This window comes from Xiphophorus hellerii, chromosome 22 (assembly GCF_003331165.1).
Source record: "Xiphophorus hellerii strain 12219 chromosome 22, Xiphophorus_hellerii-4.1, whole genome shotgun sequence".
In the NCBI taxonomy this organism is placed as follows: domain Eukaryota; kingdom Metazoa; phylum Chordata; class Actinopteri; order Cyprinodontiformes; family Poeciliidae; genus Xiphophorus; species Xiphophorus hellerii.
In genome coordinates, this window is record NC_045693.1 from 6,021,751 (window position 1) to 6,047,465 (window position 25,715).

General features: G+C 39.4%; 1 protein-coding gene and 1 long non-coding RNA gene across 3 annotated transcripts in view; one reads left to right on the forward strand and one right to left on the reverse strand.

Moving 5' to 3' along the window:
* ttc7a (tetratricopeptide repeat domain 7A) overlaps positions 1-25,715 on the forward strand; it is a 51,343-nt gene continuing 25,628 nt past the window's right edge. The window contains exons 1-14 of the mRNA XM_032554105.1: positions 1-844; positions 5,262-5,425; positions 5,552-5,720; positions 9,114-9,244; positions 9,313-9,437; positions 11,409-11,487; positions 12,463-12,632; positions 13,565-13,628; positions 13,750-13,887; positions 17,774-17,857; positions 19,020-19,124; positions 21,467-21,584; positions 21,714-21,771; positions 21,954-22,026. Of these exons, the coding sequence (XP_032409996.1) occupies positions 715-844; positions 5,262-5,425; positions 5,552-5,720; positions 9,114-9,244; positions 9,313-9,437; positions 11,409-11,487; positions 12,463-12,632; positions 13,565-13,628; positions 13,750-13,887; positions 17,774-17,857; positions 19,020-19,124; positions 21,467-21,584; positions 21,714-21,771; positions 21,954-22,026 (1,608 nt within the window). The 5' untranslated portion in view covers positions 1-714. The remainder of the gene's footprint in view (positions 845-5,261; positions 5,426-5,551; positions 5,721-9,113; positions 9,245-9,312; positions 9,438-11,408; positions 11,488-12,462; positions 12,633-13,564; positions 13,629-13,749; positions 13,888-17,773; positions 17,858-19,019; positions 19,125-21,466; positions 21,585-21,713; positions 21,772-21,953; positions 22,027-25,715) is intronic.
* LOC116713823 (uncharacterized) overlaps positions 812-25,715 on the reverse strand; it is a 27,893-nt gene continuing 2,989 nt past the window's right edge. The window contains exons 2-4 of one of the 2 annotated variants that reach the window (XR_004337923.1): positions 18,986-19,142; positions 7,081-7,350; positions 812-915 (exon numbers count right to left, since the gene is read on the reverse strand). This is a non-coding gene — a long non-coding RNA (uncharacterized LOC116713823). Of the gene's footprint in view, positions 916-6,177; positions 7,351-18,985; positions 19,143-25,715 lie in introns of those variants that run through there. The other variant, XR_004337922.1, reaches the window with a different exon arrangement.

A 25,715-nucleotide genomic window follows, 5' to 3' on the forward strand; every position in this document is an offset into this window, starting at 1 on the left:
AAATAAATGAATGCAAAATTAAGGGCTTCCTTAATTAAAATTTTAAATAATAAATAAATATAAAGAATTTTATCTGCTATTTTTAGAGGCAAATTTAAAAGTTGCCTCAAATTCATGGAACTTTACTTAAAAAAAATTAAATAAAGCTCAAAAATCTGAGTTTAAGTTGGCCTGGTTTTCAAGTAACAATCCTCAAACTTAAATCGATTTTGCTTTATTATTCCATCATATGCCTTGCTCACCTTTCTCCACTTCACGTTTTTCCTTCCACTAAACTTTCCACCAAGAAAACTACAACTTCTTTTAGCAATAATCGTGTTTTATCCTCCTTGTGGAGTGTAATAATATCTATTTTTTATTGTTTTAATGCAATTTCTCTGAAGTTTAAGACGTAAACTTTAAAATTAAAAAGATTAAAGAAAAAAGAAATCTGCAGTATTTCAATCTGAGTTTCACTTTTTAAATTGATTTGCTAAAATAAATAAAACTCCTATCAATATTTTTAACACATTGAAGTGGATTTTGTCTTTGTTTCAACAAGTTTACGTTAAAAGTTTATAAATAAACCATAATAATCTGGATTTAGTTTGTTGTTTCCCGCGCCCGGACACCTCACCCCACCCAACCCTGCGCACTCAAACATCTCCTGGTTAGTCCGCAGTTACTCCCATCGTGTCCGGGGACTACGGCCACCACCACCGGGACAGAGCGGCCATGGCGTCCCGGCACTCCTTCACCCAGGTCCGGCTGGAAGCGGAGCTGGAGCGCTACCGGGCCGAGTGCCAGTGGGGCAAAATCCTGGCGCTGGTGGAGCAGATGCGCGCTGCGCGGATCCATGAGGACGGTGAGTGACCGCGGGTCGCACCTGGAGGCTGGGAAGCCGCTGCACGCAAGTCCCGTCACTTCCTGGTTGCTCTATTAACAGAAATACGATCAGTTCACTGTTAAATATTAGAGAAAAACAACCTGGTTCTCACCCGTATTTAAATTTGAATTTATTGGAGCAGATTTTAGATAAAACAGACACTGATATCTCCTAATTGAAGCAGAAAGTTTTTTAGAAATTAACTAATTTTGAAAGAAAAATTAAGGATTTCCTTCTGTTTGAGTTGATATGTATTATTTTGCAGTGAGCATACTATCAACTGTTGGACCTTGGACTCCAAACAAGATTAGTCGAAGGTCTCCTAAACAGATCTCCTCCTCAAATAACAGCTAAAACCGGTGAAAATCGTGCATCACAACTTGCCCTTTAAAGAAAACTTCTCCCTGGAAGTTTACAGTAAACACAAGAAGAGTCTGTGTCACATATAAGCAAAAAACTCTGTCGCTCACTTTAATGTTAAACCAGATTTATCCACCAGCCTGCTAATTTTCCACCTTTACACTCGAGATCATTCCACAAAAGAAAAGCAAACACACTTTTCTTTCTGCACCTCATAAAGCAAGGCTGAGGCATTTCACTAATGCACCTGCCTATGCAGAGTAAATATGGGTTCGAGTGTCCTGACTACAGGCGTCTGTTGCTGTGCATACAACGGACTGATGGTTCACTCAGGTGTTAAATTAATGTGCTATTACTGTGCGCTTGCATGGTTTTCATTCGCTGAACCAGCAGCGAGTGTGCAAGGTGCACCAGGAGGAGTTGGCTTCAGATAGAGGAACTTCATGGTAGTTAAGGTGGTCATATATTAAACCTTCGCCCAACTCTGACAGCAATAAAAAGCAGCCATGTTGTTTCTGCTAGGTTTGGCGTCATTGTGTACTGTGGCTTTAAAAGGTTATGTTGAATTTTTATGATCTAAAGTCCAGAGAAAATATTGGAATGACTTTAAATTTGATTTTGGCAATATATTACTTTTAGGAGGAGGAAAAACTAAACATTGCTGAAGAACGATGATTAAATCCTTTAATGTCCAACCCTGCCCAAAGTAGTAATAGTAAAGTTTTAGTTTCGATTTATTAAGTGGTTTATCCAGTCTTGAAAAGGAGGTCAAGAAAACTGCAGTAATGTAAGTGTGTAGTAGTTGGTAGATCTAACAAACCAGCACCCTACAGGGGGGTTTAAAAGTTCAATCTGTTGGTAATTTTCCACTGTGGTAAATTAGAAATAAGTGTAATTCAGGTTTAACAGCAGCAACAGATATAAAGGTTCACACAATAAGTTCTTACAGCTGCAGTATGTAATTTTTATTTTTTTTAAATAAATAATTTTTTTTATATTTTTATTGAAATGTATTTATTTATCATGAGACAGATACTGTGTGAAAAAATTAAGCTCATCTGCCTTCTCCCAGTGCTAATGAGAAACAAACAAACCAGTCAAAGTCGGGAGGCGGGTCTTAGCGCTGTCAATCACCGTCCGTCTCCCAGTTTCTCCTCTACTTGCTCTTGCATACCATGTTGTGAATGCTCAGGCTAGTTAGCATGGTCACCGTTTATGGCAGATAAACGGTTTTCCTGTAACAGTAAATTTTTTTCTCTGTCATTAGCACATTTAGCAGCAAGAACATGTGAAAGATTGACAGCGATAAGCCCCGCCTCCTCACTCTGATTGGTTGTTTTTGGTCAGGAGCGATTAATAATAATAGCAGCTCAGAGAGGAGGTAGAGTTCAATCTTTTCACAGATTATCTGTCTCATAAACTGTCTTGACATGTTTTAACAAATATAAAAAACAAATTTATTTTAAAATTACATACTCCAGCTTTAAAGTGTTAATAACAATATATAAAAAATAAGATGAACAATAAGAATAATAATCATGATAATAGTATACTGTGATAAGACTGTAGCAGAAAATAATGTTCAGTTATAAGAAATAGTCATGTCAGATTTACGATCCAAAGGATGTGCAACTGAGTCGCTCACTTTTCCAAAAACATACATAATGTGAAATGAAAGGGAAGTTTAAATACGGCAACAAAATCTGCAGATAAATGTTCTTTCAACCAAATAAAAAAAATATTGTGCTTCAATAATTATTGGTGAAAGAAAAAATTTGGTTGCCTGATAAACTTTATGCTCACAAACAACAGCATTGGTCTGGCTGTTAACTTCCTGTGCAAGCTGTCAGTTGTACCCGTGACATAAACTGTGTCGTCTTCCTATGCAATTCTGCCTGATTCACATTTCCTTTCAGTGCTTGGTCTGGGCTTTCTCCCATTGATGGGGATTTCTCCAGTAGACCTTTAACTGGGCTAATCAACCAACAGAAGGAGGAGTTGTGAATATTGACATTGATTTTCTGCTCTGTTTAAGAATTAAAGTCTGCCTATGGTTGTAGTTTCAGTAATGGCCATTCCGTCTGTGTTGGCCATGTTTCCAAATATCGAGCAATTATACAAACTTCACATTTTGCTAATTTTTACATTTCCACTTGAGTCTCAACTGCTTCTAAAAACAGACCAAGCTCTTGAAGAAAACACCTAACCATTTTTTGGCAATAAGTTCATGTTTTTTGGTGTCTGGAAAAAGAATCATTTAAAAAACAAAATCTTGATTGTTAAATTTTAATGCGCTGTTACCTAGCAACCCCAGGTGTGCCCAGCTCATTGGGCAGGAATACTGGGACAAAAACACAGATTTGTGACACATTTATGCACAAACATGTTTTACTGAAGCTCAGATTGTAACAGACAAGAGGATGAAACATTTACTAGAAGATTTTTTAGTTAAAAATGACGCTATGCAGCTGGTTCTTCTCTTTGGTTTTTATAAAAATGGAAATGGTTAGCCAGTGCCATGATGTCAGCTTTTTACTACATTATATATTGAACCTAATATTTTAGGTTGTTTTGTTTTTGTCTGTAACTAATAAAACTGACTGAGAAACCTCAGAAGCACACATGCTACTCATAGGCAAAATCAGACTAAGGCCGGAAAAAAAGTTATTTTTCTATGCTTTTCTAGATCAAATGTTATTTTTTTGCAGGATTTTTATTAAAAGCTTGAACAACATCAAAATATGTGGCTTAAATATAAAGAAAACTCATATTTTATGCTAAAATTAGCCAATCAAGCCATTTGGAAATTGGAATTTGAGAAGAAAACATGATAAATACAAACAAAAGGTAGAAAACTAACATATGGTAGCCTGTAGCAACAAATTGAAGAGTAAATCACCATTTGGTTCAGTAAATGGGTGAACTCTGTGTTTCTAGCTGTGGTTTTAGAGGAAAACACGTCCTGGTGTTTATCCCCTACCTTCTCCTCAGAGATAGGTTTCTCCTTGGCTGTGCTGATAAACGAACCAGCAAAAATGTCAAGTGTATCTGAGCATAAACACGGCTCAAAGAGCTGGCATCAGAACACACCCGGGCTGAGGGAGCTAAACAGGAAATCTTTACTGGAGTGTGTGTTCGTGTGTGTTTACACAGACAGGGGTTGGATCAGAGAATGGTTGTTTTTGCCTCCTTGTAAACCTTAATATCATGAGTTAGATTAGTTTTTACTGTATGTGCAGAATTCAAATGGAAGCTGTACTGAAGAGAAAACACTAGGACTGAAACGATTAATCGGATTTAATCGGATTAATAGTGATTAATCGGTTATTGAAGTAATCGTAAACTAATTTAGAAATCGATCAATCTTATATAGAATCAAAAAACGCCATCTGCTAAAAGAACAACACACTCAGAGCAGTAATTAAGCCAAAATTGCACAAAAAACATATTTTACATTTAAGATCAAATTAAAAAAACACCTTTGAAAGTTTGTTCTACCCAAAACTCAAATGGCACATTTTTTAGCTTTTGAAGAAAATCTCTTATTAAGCAACTCTTGCAGTCCAATTATTAATTTACAAAGCTAAAAAATAATCAACAGATTATTCCTTAACTTTGGTGTCAAGTCAAGTCTGAGCTTTTGACATGTTGATGTTAGAAATTTGTTTTTGTTGTAGCTGCACCCTTTGCTATAAATTAGAAAGAAATGCTGTTATTGCACTTTAGCCAATAAATTGCTTATTTGTTTATTTAAAAAACTAATAAATTTAGTTACTTCTTTGCTGCTTTTAATCTATTTATAACATTGCTAAAAAGGCTTAAATGAAATGAAAAATCAGCAGCAATCGATTAAACAGATTAATCAATTGTTAAATAATCATTGGTTCCAGTCCTAGAAACCACGTTTCAGGAATGCTTCTTCTGCGCTTTGAGTTCTGGTTTTGATAAACTGAGAGAAGGTTTTCTTTGGCTACAGAAATGGATGACCTCTGACCCCCAGTTCATGCTTTTGACTTTCTTCAATCCCACGCTGCAGATGATTACGGCACGCTGCTGATGGCCGAGGCGCTGCTGGAGGAGTGCCTGCTGGAAAATATTCATCTTTTACGCAGCTCCACACCTTTAGCGGACAAGACTCAGGGCAGACTCTGCAAGGCCAAAGGTTACCTGAACACCATCCTGAGCCGAGGCCGCCTCACAGTGAGTCTAATCTTCAGGTCTTTTCAAATCATTTGGAAATAACTACCAGGAAATATTTTGACAGAGAATCAAAACCTTTTGTCATGCCATCGTTGGTGTGATCGTGTATTTCTGGTTTTCCTGCAGCCCAGATACTTGAATGAGGCTCTGCTGCTGATGGCCAAAGTGCACTACGTCCAAGGCCGGTTCCGGGACGCCCAGGGAATGTGTGCCAGGGTGGGTTTGGAGGAGCTGACCCAGGACGACCAACCCGTCTACCACTTTCGCCTACTGGCTGAGGCCTTCGTCATTAAAGGTACCTCACAATTAACTGGTTTGTTGCTCAGAGCTTTCATGAAACAAGCATCTCTTCAACAGGCTTTGCTTCAAAATCCCGTTGAGGTTGCAGGTTTCCCTGTTGCTTGAGCTCTTTTTTCTGCCAACATTTTTTCTTCTACTAAACCAGGTCTGCAACCTTTACAAACTAAAGAGCCATTTAGTTTGTGTTTTCACACCTGATATTCCAGTAGATTTGGTTCGATTTGGGACTAAAATTGCAACGTTTGTTACATTTTGTTACTGGTGCAGTTCTCTTTCACACTGCAATGTGTAAAACAAACCAAACTAAGTGGAAAAACCCGTTCCCCTCCTCGCCTGTGGGGGGTGCTGCACCAAGAACCACTGAAGGAAACAACATAAAAAACCTCAGAAGATACTGGGCGCAACGTTCTTCTTCACAAAATGTAAACAAAAATTGAGTAGTGTCAGATTTTAGCGGTTGTAGGATTTCTCTTTTGTATTTGGTAAAATACCACGAGTCATTTCTCCATTTGTTTTAGTTGTATTTACCCAGAATGCCCCACACTGACAAATCCTGTCTGTAAATATGCTCCATCCAGAACTCCTCAAATGGCATCGATTTAGCTTCACTGGTTCAAATCTGTAAAATACAAATATACATATTAGCCGTAAGCCATAATCATTAAATCTAATAGAACATAATGCTGGAAATATATGATTTTGTGTAATTATTCTATATGAAATTGCAGTAAGAATGAAGGACGCCTGTGAGTGTCACCTCATTTTTATACTGTAGCGTTCATCAGTCACCTTTCAAGCCAACCTATCTATAAAAGAACAAGCAAACCAAACTTCAGGCTCCTTTCCTGGTAGTTATGGGAGGAGTAAAACCAAATTGACCTTGTATGTGGATCTAAGATGCATGGCGAGTATTTTACGAGGCAGATGGGACACGGCTGGAAACCATCAGCTTGATCGGGTAGATAGTCGGGTCAAGGAACGCTCTGTGTTTTTCCAAGATCTGAGTCCTAACTTGAGCTTGTCACTGTTAAAGAAATCCTATTTTTCTTGCTTTAACGTCGCATCAGAGAGTGAAATGTGACAGTTTTGGGGTAAAGTTGTAAAGTATTTTGGCGTTTTGTCAGGGAGATTCGTCGCTACACTCCGATCGCCATAGATCAGATTCACAGAACACAACACCCGGACTCGGTGTAATCTCGTTTCACTCATCATCATTATGTCGTTACCACCCCCCTCTCCGTTTCCTGATAGTCGGACATGACCTCATGCTCATGAAACATTAAGGAATATTACACCAATAACTGTCAGATTTAGATTTCCTCTGCTTGTTTTGATTCCCCCTGAATTATATTTACCGTTGGCTCTTTCTCAGGCCTCTCTGTGGGATATGAAACTAGCTGCTGTGGGAATCAAGTCAGACATGGATGATGTCTGACAGTTGGCAGCTGTCTGCTTATTTGATTTGGCTTGGCGTCGAGCCCAAGGTTGCTCAGCGCCTCTGGCTTCTTCCCGTCTTGGAAAGTTCTTGAACTCTTTGAATATTTGTAATAATCAGTCCAGTTTGGGCATCTGGTCTTCCAGGGACGTCAGTTTCCTCTCTGTTTGTGTATCCACTGTGTGGAGGTCTGCAAACACATGCACAGAAGAAATAATGAACGTCTAAAGGTAAATTAGCATGCTAATAAAAGCCTGTTGTGTTTAAGACTGAAACGATTAATCAAATTAATCATGATTAATCGATTATTTAAGAAATCGATTACTTCAATAAAAATGCCATTTAGTGAAAGTATGACACAGTTTAAGCAGTAATTAAGCCAAAACTACAAAAAATAGATAAATTTTGCATTTAAGATAAAGCACATTTGTCAGGAGTTTACAGATATACTCTATCTTGGGCTGCCATTAAATATATCTTGTATTAATTAGTATCGTGTACTTTACAGTGATTTTGTTGTCATGTAAGCACATGTTTGTAGCTGTGGTTTTCTGTGGTTTTCCTCTTTCTGCAGCTATAGAAGCAGACTTCTTGGGTGCTAATCTTGTCTTCTCTTTATCCTTCTTTATTTTTCTTTTATTATCTCCCTCTTCCCTTATTTTAACTTTTTGACCCACCTCTTTCTCTATTACGCTGGAATAGTTTTTTTGTCCATCAAATGAAGCACCTGAAAGCCATATTACTGCACCTGTGAAAGTAAATCCTTAAGGGTTCTCCCTTGGCACTCAGACAATAATGCTGATTGCTACACTGCCAAAAAGAAATATGCTAAAAATAATAACAATAAAATAAAAAACACAGATGATTACTGATGATTAACTACTGCATTGGAAGGGACCTTCCTTCTTAAATCCTATCAGAATAGCAAGGGTGTACTTAGTTTTTCACTCTCAGCTTTTGAATTCGCCTTTGTATACCTGAGGTTACATTTAAGTACATTTTGTACTTTCTGTTTTCTATGTCCATCAGTCCTTGCTTTGACTTGTGAGTTGAGGAAATAAAAATAGAGGCAAATTTATTTTCTCGTTGATGCATCCAAACAACAGAAATAGAGGAAAACAGGAAGGAGTATGGAGTCAAAATTCAAATGTTCCAAAAGCTAAAACCCAAACAATCAGGAAAACAGAACAGAACATGCATAATGCACATGCATGTTTCCGTTAATTAGTGAGAGGATTTAACTTTTTGTCCATAAAAGTGTAAAAAGAGAACAAAACGAAGAGCATACGTTGGGTTTATGTTAGGGAAGAAGACAATTAATTGTCGATTAATACATTAGATCAAAATTAGCTCCAATCGATTAACTAATAACGTCCGTTAGGTTAGACCTTCTTTTAGTGTTGTAGTTTGGCTGCCGTCCAGCAGAGGGCGCCGCTGGTTATTCTTAAGCGGAGCTGTTGATCAAAGACGACGGCTAATATTTTAAAGAAGTTTTTTTTTTCTTTTTAAGAAGAACGGGTATTTTGTGAAGAATATAGTAAATAAAACATCTGATCCATACTCCAATCTGGAAGGTTGCGGTAATTCACCTTCAGTTGTTTGCCAATCATCATAAAAATAGAAGAAGACAAGATGGCGGCTACCCCATAACGGGAACGAGAAACTGCCCAGAGTATGGTGTGAGATGAAAAATGCTGTTTGTGTGATTCTTTTTTGAAATATAAACACTCAAGTTAATTTATAAAGTGAACAGTGCTTCATTCAGCCGAGCTGCATGACGGAGCAGCACCAACTTATTCAAATATGACTGATGTGCAAGGACGAGGTTGTAGTGATGGAGGCAGATGATCAACTTTCGAAGAGAAAAATACGTTTCCAACTTTAGATTTTCCTAAAAATGATACATTTCTTTACATTCGACTTCCTCTAACTGTTTGATCAACCATGTTTCAGGTCTTTCTCTGGACCACCAGACGCTGTCTGCCGTGTCTCGTATCCGTCTTTCGGAGAGAGAGGAGGAAAGTCTGTCCTGCTTCCTGAAGGCGTGTGACGCAGCTCTGTCCTTCCTGCAGGAGCTCGATAAGGTGAACCTTCACAAATGCACGGTTCGCATGATGTGCTGGCATGTTTACTAAAGAGTTTATGTTTTCAGATGGTAAGCACTCCACACGCCAAAATGGGCAAAGGCAGCCTCTTTTCTGCAGCTGGTGACGTTGACCTGGGCTACTTCCTGCAGGCAGCCATGCAGAGCGCTTACCTCTGTCTCCTGCAGAGGGGGTGAGTGCAGCAGAAATCAATAAAATTTTACACTATCTGAAAAAGTTTTCACAAGTATAACATTTTCTTTTTCTAGTTTTACAGATGGAAGTTTGCAGTCTCACTTTTTTAAAAATGAGGGACTTTCTGCTAGGGCTGATTCAGATTAATGGTTTCAGATTAATTGTATCAATCTTGATGAATCAATCAATTAAATAATGGTCAACTAATTAAGTAATTGATTAAGTAACTTGGGAATCAGGAACCTTCTCTTTCAGAGGCTTTACGACTTCTGGTCACTTTAATTGGAGAAATTTTCTTTTCTTCAGACTTTTCGCTTAGACACTTAACATATTATACAACATCCATCCACCCATCCATCCATTTTCTTCCACTTTATCCGGGGCCGGGTCGTGGGGGTAGCAGCTTCAGAAGGGAGGCCCAGACTTTGCTCTCCACAGCCACTTGTTCCAGCTCCTCCCGGGGGAATCCCAAGGCGTTCCCAGGCCAGCCGAGAAACATAGTCCCTCCAGCGTGGCCTCGGTCTTCCCCTTCCCTGGGTCTTCCCCGGGGCCTCCTATATTATACAGCCTCTCCTTGGGCTGCCACCTTATCGTGGTGGAGGGGTTTGAGTGTCCCAATGATCCTAGGAGCTATGCTGTCTAGGGCTTTATGCCCCTGGTAGGGTCACCCAAGGCAGACAGGTCTTAGGTGAGGGACCACACAAAGTGCAGCCTGAAGACCCCGATGAGAAACAACTTTGGACTTCGTGTTCCCTCGCCCGGACACGGGACACCGGGGCCCCACTCTGGAGCCAGCCTTGGAGGGGGGGCATGATGGCGAGCGCCTGGTGGCCGGGCTTTTTCCCATGGAGCCCGGCCGGGCTCAGCCCGAAGAGGAAACATGGGCCCCCCCTCCCATGGGCCGACCACCTATGAGAGGGGCCAAAGGGGTCGGGTTCAGTGTGTGATAGGTGGCGGCCGAGGGAGGGGCCCCTGGCGGATCCGAGGTCAGATCCTCTGACCTCAACTGAGGCAAATTGATATTATACAACATTGGAAATATATTAAAATATGCAAGTAAACTAGTAATTCAGTTCCCTTTTAAATACGTAAACAAACATTTTATTGCCTGAAATGCAATGACATAATTTCTTCAATGTATGTCAGATCAGCATGTGAAAATCTCAACCGTAATCTGGTAATAATTTCCTGGGTGTACATATTTGTAGACAAACTGTTTTTTTTTAATGCAAATTGTACATATTTTTTGTACTGTACTGGCTTAATTTTTGCTATGAATATGTTGTTTCTTCAGCAAATTGCCTTTTTTGAGTGTGTATACTCGATTACTAAATTAGTTGATGATTATTTCAATAATTGATTCATCACGGTTAATCATTTCAGCCCTACTTGTGAATTAAACCTGGCTATTGAACCTTTTTTATCATTTAATTTTAGCATTCAGAATAGTAGTTTAAAGGAGTGTATGTTGTATTGTTGCACAAACCTGAGTTTTGTTTGTTTTTGTACAGGAAATATGTTAGAAAGAAGTTGAAAAAGTATTTATCATGATATTTATTTAATTTCAAAAACATATTTAATTTAAAAAATATTAACAAGGATTTCTAAACCTTTGGAAGATACTTTTATGTGCAGTTTCATGAATTATTAATGTAAAGTTGCAGCAAATTTGTAAAAATCTGTTTGCTCTTTCAATATGTGTTGAGGTTAAACTTGTAGAAAGAAAATAATGCAACTCTAGTTTTGAACCGGTAGGTGTCAGTGTTGCATTAAATTAAAAAAAATCTATCAGCTCTCTCTAATGAAGGCCTGGTGTTTAGGATCGACTGTCAATAGTTTTAATTTGATTCTCCATGTGTTAATGGAAAATGATTTCCTGCTGTTTTATGTTACCTGAAAACCATTATGTGTTCATTTATTTTTAGTCAATCTTTAAAACCAAAGTATAAGCCCAATGTGTGTGTGTTAGTCATCTTGCGCAGGGCGCCCACCAGCTGCGTAGGGTGCTCAGGGTGGTGGAGTCGCGAGGGTCTCAGAGCTTCAGGAAGGTGAGGAACGCAACAAATGCCTCATGCTAGAATCATTACGATGAAAAAAGTTTAAAACAAGAATCTGGTGTGATTTCTGCAGGGCTGGCCGGTAAATCAATAACGACAGAAACATGATCAATAACAATAGATAATACTAACTAGTAGGATAGAATATTTACTGCACTACAGTCAAGAATTGCACAGCATTCTGGGAGATGGAGGCAGCTAATAACCAGATAAGCAAGATTCACTGCAAAAACACAAAATCTTACCAATCATTTTGGTCTAGTTTCTACTGCAAATATCTTAGTACACTTTAAGTAAGACAAAGTAACTTAAAAGTAACTTTTCAGCAAGATATAGAGTCTTGTTTTCAGTAAATAATTTCTTAATATTGATGAAAAAGTACTTTTTCTTATTAGTAGATAAATTAACTTATAAAATGAGAAAAATGTCTTGTCATAAGCAAAATAATCTGCCAGTGGAACAAGCACTTTTTTATCAATATTAAGGAATTATTTGCTTAAAACAAGACTAAAAAAGTTACTTTTATAGTTAGTTTTGTCTTATTTCAACTTTTACTTGGTAAGATTTTGTGTTTTTGCAGTGTTGGTGCCATCAACTAACTCACATTTTGGTTAGTTAAATAGCTAAAATAACCTTGCTGGGTACCAAGCAGTTTCAAGTCCTCCCCCGCACCCAACTTTGGTTACCTAGCAACAGCTTGCTAACTAACTGGCACAGCAGCAGTTTAAGGTTTTGCCACCCTGCCTCAACGGCTTAAAAATACAAAACACAATAGCGAGAATTAAAAACTGTGGATAAATTTATCTAACACATTTAAAACAAACCAAAAAACTAATCAATAACTATCAAAATCGGCTGATATGAAATGCTTATATTGTGATAAGTTTGCCAGCAGTATCGCCCAGCCCTAGATTTCTAACTGAATTTGTTGGAGCATTAAAAACGTGTTTGTTTTTTGCATGCCAGTGTGCAGCCATGAAGCTAGCGCAGGTGCTGCTGAGCTCTGTGAGCGAGGACAGCTACTGGCCCCCACTGGGCCCCCCGCCCGCAGTCTGGCTCCAGAGAGAGGGAGCCGCCGCCTCCAAAGACGCCATGTACCCCACCTTCAAACCGCCTCAACGCTACGCCACAGACTGGTACGCCTCCCCTTCATTTCCCAGGAGTCTCAGTCTGACCTCAGGACCTACAGAGGGCTCAGTATCTGGGTTTAATACTTCACTGATGCAAGGTTATTACAGTTAACTAAGATTAAAACAAAAAAAATTAAAGTGAGAAAACATTTCTGATAACTGAAAATAAAATTGTAATTAATAGGGGAAAACTAACTTACTGGAACTATGCTGTGGATTTATAAAACTAACTAAAACTTACTGAAGTTTTGGGTGTAATATTCTTAGTTTTCTTGTTTTTCAATCTATTTATTAGCAAGTTTAACTGATCTGAAATAGATTTTTTTATTTCCCTACACAAGCAGTTTACGTCAGCCAAAAATACTTGGTAAGATTTTGTGTTTTTGCAGTGCTGGATCAAAACAGACATTCTTTCCCATCTTAAAAGCACAATCTTGTTATCCGATTCGCACATCAGACTCATTGTCTGCTTCATTTCTGCGTTTCGCTCGTTGGAGGGATCCTGCAAACATTGCTCAGGCCCCCACGAGCCATACTTAGTCACCGCCACATGACTAATCCTGCCCACACTATCATAAGTGAGGATCTAAATCCATGTCTGAGATTAGCAGGCGTGGAGGAGCCGAATTCCCCCCGGAGGAACAGCCGTGTGTCAGCGTTGATGATTGCTTTTTATCTTCACGTAGTTGTTTCATAAAAGGTTGTGATGTTGTCTACGGGATTGTGTCCTTCAGTAGGACATGAGTGTGTGTGTGTGACATCTGAGATGATGCTGTGCAGGGATACATACGCGGTGGTCCGTATTGTGTTGCAGCCCCACAGGTGAAACAGAAACCAGACACTGTCGGTAATCCGCAGTCGCTCCGTCTTTGTTTGTGTTTGTGTGAGCAATAAACTTCCTGTTTTGGAGCTTTTCCTGTTTTTTTTTTTCTTGGCAGCTGCTTCTGTCCACAGGACGTGGTGGAGGAGGCTGTGTTGCTGCTGCTCATCACAGAATCAATGGTGAGACACACACACACACACACACACACACTCCTATCCTTCACTGCATGGTCCAGCTACAGCAGCAGGACAACATCCAACAGTCTCTTATAGTCTGATTTCTGTGTTTTTGTCTCAACAGACGAGCGGGGAAGCAGTAATCAGCCGACTGCCGGACCAGGTCGAGGCTCGCCAGACCAGCCTGCAGGATGCCACCTCCGTCTATGACCTGCTGTCCATCGGCATGGCCAGGAGGGGGCAGTACGCCATGCTCTCTGAGGTGTGGGAATAAAGGCATACTCTGGAGGTCAGAGGTTTCTGTTTTCAGACCCTTCTGCTTCTTCATAATCCTACCGCAGGGAAATTCTCAGATTAGGTTTTGGTTAAGTTTCTGTTAATAAAATAATGGATAATTTGCATTTTCAGTGCAGCAGTGACAAATATATGAGATCTGTTTGGCTGCAAGTTCTGATATCAAACTGGATGATACATATTCTCTTTGTTTTACACTGTAAAAACACAAAACATGACCAAGAAGTTTTGTCTAGTTTCTTGTGAAAATATCTTAGAAAATTTGAAATGAGACAATAACTTGCAAGTAACTTTTCATTAAGATACAGGAGTTTGTTTGAAGTCAATATTTCCTTAATATTTATTATTAAAAAGTGCTAGTTACACTAGCAGATTTTGTTTCACTTGTAAAATGGGTGAAAAAGTTAGCTACTGGAACTAGTATTTTTTTCATCAATAGTAAAGAATTACTGATTTAAAACAAGCTCCTGTGTTCATGATAGTTTACTTGTAAGTTAGTTTTGCCTTATTTAAAGCGTACTAACATATTTTCACTAGAAGCTAAACCAAAATATGTAGTCAGATTTTGTGTTTTTGCAGTGTAGGAAGCTCAAACCTAAAATAGCTGAAGTTTTGACACCAACTTACATTACATCCCACATAGTACCTGCAAAGTACAGCAAAGAATGTTGAACTACAGGAAATTTATTGCATGAAATTATGAGTTCTTGAAGTAAATTTTGAAAAAATGTGCATAAAATAGCCTTCATTGGTTTAAGTTTTACAGAGCAAAACAGGAAGAAATGCCATGTAACTATCAATGCCGGTTGCTGAAAGTTGCATGAAACAAAAAGACGTTTTTTCCAACCTGTTCTTTAAAAATGAGAGCAAAATCCAGGCTCTGTTGTTTCATGCGTTTGCCTCTGGCAAGGCTGATTGATGGAAGCATTGATCGTTTATTTCTGACAACATCTTTTCCAGGAGCCGCGTTTCTGCAAACACTTTTCCAGAAAAACAAAACACACTGACAGAGATACAATGGAAGCATCAAGCAACAAAAAAAGAGATCAGTTGAGTCCAAATTTCAATCCCCTGACACAAACAGTCACCTCAGACCAAACCAAATTGTTTAGGACACACGTGTCAAATTCAAGGCCCGTGGGCCAAATCCGGCCCACTGTAGCTTTTTATGTGGCCCTCTAGATTCAAGAGTAAACATTAAATGTGCTTAAATATGTTTTCAATCAAATCAATGCAGTTTTTATCTGCCAACTTATATCAATCAGTCCCTCCAGATTCTTGAGAATTATCATGGAAATTCACACAGAACCAACAAATCCTCGCATTTTTTCTGCTAATAGTTGGGAGTTTATTGCAGAATTACCTCAAAAATTGTTAAAAACTTTCTTTCTTGTGCTAAACAGCTGCCTTAGCTTTAATTGATGTCAGATTATAGTCCATGATCTATACAGCGAGTAATAAAAAGCCCCATTTACCATCGTAAATGTGCAAATATTTCCAAATTAGTACCACAAACATTTTGAGTTTTATTACAAAAAAATTACAAAAAGAATCATGAAATCCTGGAGGGACTGAAAAGATGTTCAGTAATATTTATTTTAAGAATTTATATTTTTAAAGTTTGTGAAATAATCTTATCAATACATTCTGGCACAACCGGCCCTTTAAGAGCATTCATGATCTGGATTTGACCCAAAACGAAAATGAGTTTGACGCCGTTGGCTTAGGAGGTTCAACAACAGCAGCAACTCTGGAGCCAAATAGGCAAATTATCAACCCAGGAAGAATTTCTAACTGTACATTTCACAAAATAAAAGAAATTACTTCCACATTCTTTAACTTCCCCCTCAAATCAGCAGCTGGACTTGGACACAGTTTGGTATTCCAACGCAAAAATGATCCCGAACTGACATAAAAACTGGTTTTAGAAGGGATCAAGCAGGCTAATATTGAGCTTTTAAAATGGTTTTACGCTGAACCCAACTGAAAATGAATGGACTGTAATTAAAAGTTTAAGAAAAACAAACGCTTCACAGATTCTCTGCCAATCCTGACCAGAGCAGTGGCAAAATATCCACCCAGAAGAATTGCAATTGAATTAAAAAAATACTTTCTTCATCCCAAATGGAGTTCAAATGTCAAATAATCCAAGTATTTTTGTCTCCTTTCTAGTACAAACATTTTGGTTCACTTGAAATAATACAAAACTTATGATATAGGAGCTTGTTTTATGTTTATAATACTTAGATATTAGTTCCATTGGGAGATTATTTCACTTATAATACGGGGGAAAGTCTTAAGTGAAATAATCTGCCAGGGGAACCAGAACTTTTTCATTAATATTAAGGAATTATTGACTCTAAATAAGCCTATGTTTCTTGCTGAAAAGTTACTTGTAAGTTAGTTTAGTCTTATTTAGATATTTGCACTAGAAGCTAGACCGTTTTGTGATTTTTGCAGTGTGAAAGCCTGGATCAGGACGAGCATGTACCCCACACTGTAAATGGATACCAGAGTTAGGTGGGAGAGGGGGGGAGGGCTCATGTCTTTTCCATTTAGAGCATAATATTTAATCATAACATCAGGCGGACCTCATTTCCTGCTTGACTGACAACCTCTGACTGAGCGAAACCCCACACATGTCAATCACATCATTGTGCAGTGAAGCAGCACCGAGTGGGCGCTGAGCGCTGACTGACAAGCACTTTCAAGCTAATTTACTTCAGGAAGGACATGACGTAGTCAAAACCTCTTAAAGGAATGTTCTCTGATCAGAGGTGGGATGCAGAAAAGTACAAATACTTTGTTACTGTAGTTAAATACATTTCTAATGCATTTGTTCTAAACTTATAGGTGAACTATTATACTTCCTTGAACAGGTTAGGATGAACTATGGGTGATAGAAAATATGTTCATTACATTTTTTGCACAAAATCATTCTTAGATAAAGAGATTTTAGTCTAGTCAGCTGTTTTAGGGCTCTGTCACTTTAAATCCAAATAAGCTGCTGAACTCAACATTTACACTTACAGGTGAAAATGGCTGCAAACAGACGCACAATTATACAAGCATACCATCTTTGAAAAGCAGAAGTGGAGCCCCCTGCACAACCAACAATAATGCAGCAGGTGGTTTCTAAATGATAAGTCGGCAACAAAACACTTGTCTTTTCCAGCAGCCATTGTTCAGCACATATGTACATTCTGGACACCCCTGTTGAAGGCATCAGGAAATACATTCAACAAATTTACTTTAAGAAATCATAATTTCACACAATAAATTACCTCTAGTTAAACTTTCTTCTGTATGCTTTGAAGGTACTGTGTGTGATGTAATGTAAATTGGTGTCAAAACTTCCAACTGTTTTAGGTTTGTACTTCCTACACTGCAAAAACACAAAGTCTGACAAAGTATTTTGTGTTTAGCTTTTAGTGCGAATATGTTAGTACACTTTAAATAAGACAAAAATAATTTACAAGTAACTTTTCATCAGTATATAGAGCTTGATTTAAGTCAATAATTCCTTAATATTGATTTTAAAAAGTGACAGTAAAATATTTCTTTCACTTTCATTACGTGAAGTATTTTTAAGAGTATGTACTTATTTACTTTTACTCAAGTAATAATGTTAATGTGGGACTTTTACTTTAGCTAAATCAGTTTAATTTATCTCCATAGTGCCAATTTACAACAAATTCAGCAAATTGTGTTACGATACAGTACAATATGCTCAGTCAGCTATTCAAAGTAGTTAAAAAAGTTTCTATGAAAGGAAAAGAGTAAATTTTTAACTGTTTATTTGTACTTTTAAAGTTCCTGAGCATTCTGCAGCCTGTCTGTGTGTTTGCTCGCAGTGTCTGGAGCGAGCCATGAAGTTTTCATACGACGAGTTCCACCTTTGGCACCAGCTGGGCCTGTCACTCATGGCGGCCGGAAAGGTGAGCTCATTTCTCCTTATGCATCAACATCCACGTCCCGCACGTGCAGCGAATAGCTTAGTGGACATTTTACACTGCATGCACTGCAAAAACACAAAATCTTACCAATTATTTATTTGGTCCAGTTTCTACTGAAAACATTTTAGTAAACTTGAAATAAGACAAACTAACTTAGAAGAATCAAGATATAGGAGTTTGTTTTAAGGAAATAACTCTTAATATTGATGAAAAAGTATTAGTTTTACTGGCAGATTATTTCTCTAATGACATTGGAAAATGTCTATTTATATGTGAAATAATCTCAGTGAAACTAGTACTAAAAAGTATTAGTTTTTAATAACTAATTAAAAAAGCTTAAAACAAGTTGAGCTCATATATCTTGCCCAGCAGGTTAATGCTAGGCGATTTTAACTATTTAAATAACCAAAATGTGAGTTAGTTGATGCCACAAACACTGCAAAAACACAAAATCTTATTTTTGGTAAAGTTTCTAGAGCATTTATCTTACTACACTTGAAATAAGACAAAACTAACTTTTTAGTTAGAAATAGAGGCTTTTAAGTAAATAATTCCTTAATAATGATGAAAAAGTGCAAGTTCTAATGGATTATTTGACTTATAACAAGACATTTTTCTGTCTGGCAATAGAACTAGAACTTTTAATGTACTTTTAAGTTAGTTTTGCGTTATTTCAAGTGTAGCAAGATATTTGCACTCGAAACTAGACCAGAAATACCTGGTAAGATTTTGTGTTTTTGCAGTGTGAATTCAATCTGAAACATTGCAATGCTGTTAGTAGAATAACTCCAGTTTCCTCCCCTCATGTCTCTCTCTGTGTGTGTGTGTGTTTGTGTGTTTTTGTGCAGCAGAAAAATTGATCCTTGCTGTGCGATAAAGCGACACCTCTGATCAATGGGGATCTCTAGAAATAGTCTGCCCCCTAAAAGGAGAGGGGGGCCGCCTCGGTGTTGTCAGATCCGCTTTTATCCCGGGCTTGCCCTGCTGTGTGTGTGTGTGTGTGTGTGTGTTTGGTCCATTAATGATCGACCTACATGTATTAAGTGACTGTGTGTCTAAAAGGGTCTGTTAGGGCTGTGTAAGCACAGTTGATGTGTGTTTAATGCTCACAGTTTGTCATCGTTCTGGCGTGTGTGTTTCACAGTGGGTCGCCGCTGTGTCTGTGTTGAAAGAATGTGCCAGGATGAGACCAGACGATCCCTCGCTGCCCCTGCTGGCCGCTAAGATCTGCATCGGGCAACTGCACTGGGTGAATGCATCCCAACACCTGCATGTTAACACATAAACCTGAAATGAAATGCGTTCAGAAAGCACTCAGATTCACTGCAAAACACAAAAGTGAAGCCTGGTGGCCTGCCAGGCTTATAATATACTGGGGGAAACCCCGCTTTGCTACAAATGATCAAGCTATCACTAAAGAAATGTTGTTATTGCATTTTAGGCAACAAAATGTTGATTCTTTTTTTCATTTGAAAAGGGAATTGAATTGTTTATTTGCATTTTATTTGATATATTTATAATATTACATTAAAAGGCTTAAAATGTTAAATAAAAAATCTGCAAGAATGTGACCATTTTTGTATCCCATTAATCTTTGAGAATGTGTTCTTGTTTATCGCAATAATTTCTGGGACAATTTATCGTCCGGCATAATTTATCGTATCATCATACGTCACAGTGAAGGCTCACACAAAATTCATCTGAAGTACCGAAATTGACTCTCGGGTCGAAATAATTCGGTGCAGCTTTGTGTGATGCGTTGTGTGATTGGTCAGAAGTTTTCTGCCATGTTTTATCATTCATCCAGAGCAGAAAAGTTGATATGTTGGGTTAGCGTCCTCTCTTTTCTCCCTAAAAGAACCTTATCCATAAATAAAGAGTGGAATCAATGGATGCAGAGACAAAATGAGTCGGGAAGAGAAAGTGAGGCCAGATTAGAACAGAGGAACCGACAGGCGAATGGAGACAGCGCATCTGTTAGTGGCTGGAGATCATGGCAGGCCAGAGACACTAAGGAGCTTACAGTTTTAATCACAATGGGACACTATGGCCATAGTGCAGAGCGGCATTACAGAAATGGGCCACCGCTCTCCACCGTCAGCTCCACCGGACAGTCTGGGCTGTAATCTGTCCAGCGACGTTATGCTCCTTAAGCCAGCCCACGTGAAGCTTTCTGAACATCGCTGAGGTTTCTCTACAACTCCATGAGATATCTGCAGCAGGACTGATGACTGCAGGACTGCAAGCAAAGCTGCTTTTCTAAATTCCTGAAGAGCAGCGCTGCAGATCTTCACATCAGTCAAGAGAGAATAAACAACAACGGCGTAATCCTCCTAAGATGTTCCCGGACAGGCTGTGCAGTAAAATGCGGGATTCAGAGAAACGCAGACGAAAAAGGATGAAGGGGAGCACGTCATTAGCGTTAGCGTTACCCCCTTAGACCCACCGTCCCCACCTGCCTGTCCGCCAACAGTCGCAGCTCTCAAAGCATATGGCACACTTTCTCCCTCGCCTGCAGTCTGCTCCTGCTGCTGCCTGTGTGTGGGCGAGTGTGTGTGTGTGTGTGTCCTTCAACAAACTCTGCGCTGTCCTTCATCTGAATCTGTTCAGACTGTCCCCACACTAAACTCCCAGCAGCCCCAGCCCATCAATACTTCATTCCCTGCTGCAGCACCATTTGCTGCACAGCGGAGGAACTTTATTTGTGTCGCACCTTTCGCACCCAAGGTGATTCCAAGCAATTTAAACTGTGTTGCATGAATGGAATTGCATACATCACTAGGCCTGTCATGGTAGGAAATTTACCTGGAAGCCAAATTATAACAGAAGTTATTGCGATTAGTATCCAATAAATCAACTAATCTGATGATAAATTAAAGAGAAATCAATAATTTACATTTGCATGATTGTTTTTCTCTCTTTCTACCAAAAACTGGATGACAAAAAACTTCAGCCTGGTGTTTTGTCTCAACTAGCAAGAGCAATTTTATTTACAGAGACTTCATAATTCATTTTATTTGTTGTTTCTATTGCCTTGTTTATTTATTTTGGATATAATCTTCCAGTTCCACTGTTAAATGTTCATTAGAATTAAAGTTTATTGATCTTTGAGGATGAAAATGGTCTGAAAACAATGTTATCATTTATCGACAGGCATAATTGGTAACTGAGGAAATGACAACTTGGAGCAAAGCTAATATACAAAGAAACTTTACTGTCCATCTATGTGGAAATAAAACGCTTTCATCCAATCACAAAACTTGAGAAAACCGTGATCATTTCAAAAATAAATCAACAGATCAGCCATACGATTTATTGATGTCAGACCTGAGCTTTTCACATGTTCTTAGGATATTGTAGCTGCAGGTGCATCCTTTGCTACAAATGGTCAAGCGTTAAAAAAAGAATGCTTTTGTTGCATTTTAGGCAATAAAATATTGATTTTCTTATTTAAAAAGGAATCTGAATTATTCATTTGCATTTTATGTGGCAATATTTGTATCCGACTCATTGTCAGAATAATCGATTAATCGAATGCAGAATAATTAAAAATGTATCGAAGGCTAAATGTGTCTGTGTGTTCATGTGAAGTTCAAGGAGGCGGAGAATCTGTCGAAGCGCGTGGCATCGATGGGAGAGGAGGCGAGGGAGTTCCTCCCCAGGGCGTACCTGGCTCTGGGACTCAGCTTCAGCCTTCAGGCCTCTGAAGGTAAAGTCTCACCTCGTCCTCAGTCTGTCCACATGAGTGTGAATCTGTACGGATGTATATCTGGATTTGGAGATTTTAACCTTTTGTGTGACTCGCTAACCTTGATTTGTTTTTGGTTTTCGTCTTCAGCCACTCTGTCAGCTGATCGGAATGAGCTCAACAAAAAAGCCCTTCAGGCATTAAACAAGTATGTGTTACTTGTTTCCATGTCCGTTTATTTATTTGTCACTATTCCTGTCATAATAAGCAATAAATCAATTAATCGCAATAAATTAAAACAAGCTCAATATGGTTCATTAAAACTGGATGATTTCAGGAGCTGACGTTTAGGAGTTTGTAGAACATAAAAACTATGCCTTTCCTCCACAGAGCCAATTCATTAGACCCCCAGGACGCTCAGATTTCCATGTACCTGGCTCTCCAGCTGGCCCTCGTACGCCAGGTACAAGCAAGCCTTTAAGCAACGTCACATTGCTGCGTTTTCATAACAAATGTGTGCAAAACTTTGTCAACTTTCCATTAATGTCGAAAAAAACACAATTTTGGAATTGTGAAGTTTCCATTAAATAAGAAACAGAATTAAAATGACGTGAAAAAGTTTGTTCCTCAATAAGTCATTAAAAATATTCAGCGCCATCATCCTCCTTCCACTTCCTGTTGTCTTCTTCAACGTTTCTGCCAGTAGTAACATCTGCTTGTTGATCATGTGATGCAGAAAAACTTTCTATTGCAGTTTTGCAACTTCGACGTGGCCAAAAACCAAGCGGCAAAACTTTTTATCAACAAACTAGAGTTTGTTTTTTAAATTGTCATGATTCCATTAAGCAAATTTATTTTCGAAATGTCAAATTGAGCAACTATACAGTGGAGACACAGCTAACAGCTGCGTTTCTGTTGACCACAAAACTGCGCTAAGTGAAAGTTTCAATACAAAGTTTTTGCCGCTAAGATGAGGTGGTTTTTCAACCGTATCAAAATTGGATATTTTGCAAAACTGTAAAGGAAATCCTTTTTTTGTTATCACACGTCGCATGATCAACAAGTGGATGTTACAACTGGTGCAAACCATGAAGAAGAAAGGAAGTGTCAGGAGGACGATGGTTTCTTTTCATTTCTTTTTTGCTGCCATGATTTTTAATGACTTACTGTGTGAACAAGCTTATCCACATGTAACTTTAATTAGGCCCGAGCAGCAAAGCGCTGCGAAGGCCTATTGTATCTGTACTGTTTCTTATTACGATTCTGCCCCCCCAAAGAGGCGCCTTTTTGGGGGCTTTATCATATTCAAAAACTCACCAAACTTGGCGGTCGCGACTAGAAAATTTAAAAATTTTGAATTTTAAGGTTGTCGCAAAAATCGCAAAAAAAATTGCTCAACGGCGGCAACTAGCAATTTTCTGTTGACACAATGGTATGAACGTACTTCATCGTAGAGACATGAAATTTGGTAAACTTGTAGAGCTCACCAAAAGACTCAGAACTTACATTTAATGTTATAAGCCAACTATCACAGGAAGTCGGCCATTTTGTATTGAATGTCCATTTTGGACATCGATTTTGACGTTTACAGCCTTCGTATTTGATCGAACTCCTCCTAGGGATTTTGATTGATCGGCTTGAAACTTGCTCAGTCTGATCATAAGGCATGTTTGATTTAAAGTTATCAAATTGGTGAGTTTTGGAGCATGTTGAAGGGGGGTTAGCAGGGGTCAAAGTTCACCTACTCGCCATGAAACACGAAACTCTTATATTTCCTATACAAAAACACATAGAGGGACCAAACGTTCAGTGATTGATCGTCATCAGGTGTCCTAAAATACCCTGTGCTGAAATGATGACATCACTTAAGCCACGCCCCCTGAGAACAGGAAGTGTCATGTTTTACTGTGAACGGTCGCTATCTTAGCCCTTTGATCTAATCAACATGAAACTGTGTCCAGAGACAGAAGACATGTTGGTGTGTTGAGTATTCCAACCCCGACCGGCTTTGACATAGCAGGTGGGCGTGGCGGCGTGGCGAAGTGACCTGTAATGCCGTTGCCATACGTTTGGCTCTGAATTCCACAATTTCGGGCCCAGCTGCTCCAAACTCACTAGGATGGATCCTTATCCACCCACCGACAGGAATTCATAACAAAATTTGGTGGGCGTGGCCTAATTTCTCTATAGGGCCCCCTAGAGTATTTTAAATGAACAGCCCCAAGCCATGCTTTAACCTAGAATTACGAAACTTGGTACACATGTGTATCTTGTCAGGACGCACAAAAAAGTCTCTTAGAGCCATGCTCTAAACCCAACAGGAAGTCGGCCATTTTGGATTGAAGTTCAGATTTGGACCGTGATTTTGACGTTTACAGCCTTCGTATTTGATCGAACTCCTCCTAGGGATTTCGATTGATTGGCTTCAAACTCGGTCAGTCTGATCATAAGGCATGTCTGATTTAAAGTTATCAAAACGGTGGCTGTATGAGCTTGCTGAAAGGGGATTACCAGGGGTCAAAGTTCACCTACTCGCCATGAAACACGAAACTCTTATATATCCTGCACAGAAACTCACAGAGACACCAAACTTTGAGTTATTGATCATCATTAGGTGTCCTAAAATACCCTGTGGTGAAATTATGACATCGCTTAGGCCACGCCCCCTGAGAACAGGAAGTGTCATGTTTTACTGTGAACGGTCGCTATCTTAGCCCTTTGACCTAATCAACATGAAACTGTGTCCAGAGACAGAAGACATGTTGGTGTGTTGTGGATTCAAGCCCTGACCGGCTGCGATGAAGCAGCTGGGTGTGGCGGCATGGCGAAGTGACCTGTAACGCCGATGCCATACGTTTGCTTCTAGATTCCACATGTTTCGACCGAGCTGCACCAAACTTGGCCTGACTCATCCTGGTGTGATGCCTGACAATGCTATGTCATCATATTATGACGTCATCTAAGCCCCGCCCCCTCAGAATGAATTAGAGATCTTCTGTGTAATTACATAATAAACAGTCCATGTTCGTCATTTGTAGGGCAATGCTGCCCTCTGCTGCCCACTGAAATAGTTTCATTATGTCAGTAATTCGACACCAGAGGGCAGCATTGCCCTACGGAATGACAGAGTTCAATTTTGTAATACACAGGAAAAAATGAAAAATTTGTAATTCTAACACAAAAACTCACAGAGACACCAAACGTTCAGTGATTGATCATCATCGGGTGTCCAATAATATCCAATGGTCAAATGATGACATCACTTAGGCCACGCCCCCTGACAACAGGAAGTCTCATATTTTACTGTTAACTGTCTATAGCTTCTGCACCAAACTTGGCCTGAGTGATGCTGGTGGGATGCCAGTCGATCGTACATCATCATATTATGACGTCATCTAAGCCCCGCCCCCTCACAACAGGAAGTGCTATTTTTTTCCTTGTAAACTTTCATCTATGGCTCTCTTGACCTAATCAAGGTGATTCTGTGTTGGATGACAGACAGGAAGTTGGTCTCGCTTGCTTTAAAGTGCCAAGAGTTTTCAATGGCGGCAACGCCGTTCGTATACGTTTGCCTCTACTTTCCACATATTTTGACCGAGCTGCATCAAACTTGGCCTGAGTGATCCTGGTGGGATGCCCGTCGATCCTACGTCATCATATTATGACGTCATCAAAGCCCCGCCCCCTCAGAACAGGAAGTGCTGTTTTTTTCCTTGGAATGCTCTGTTTATGGCTCTTTTGACCTAATCAAGATGATTCGGATGATGAGCTCTGTCAATGCTCGCTGCTGGCTGAACCGTGTGGGCGTGGCCAAATGGCGAATATCAGTCCCTCGCCATATGCATACGTTTGGCTCTAATTCACACATAGATCATCCGATTGGCGCCAAACTGGATATGTATGACCTTTGTTCACCTCTAAAGAGCCCAACGGGTTTGAAATGTAATTTGACTCCACTGCGCCCCCTAAGTTGATACATCGGCTTTATCTCCTCGATGCATCGACCGATCTGCACCAGATTTTGTGACAGTCGTCGGGGAGCGCTGCCGAACGCATTCACGCGTGTCGCCCGGTGGACGGGCGGGGAAAATGCGCGACAGCTTCTGCGGCGGCGAGCGGGCGGCGGTGCTGGAATCTGCGGCAGAGCTTCTG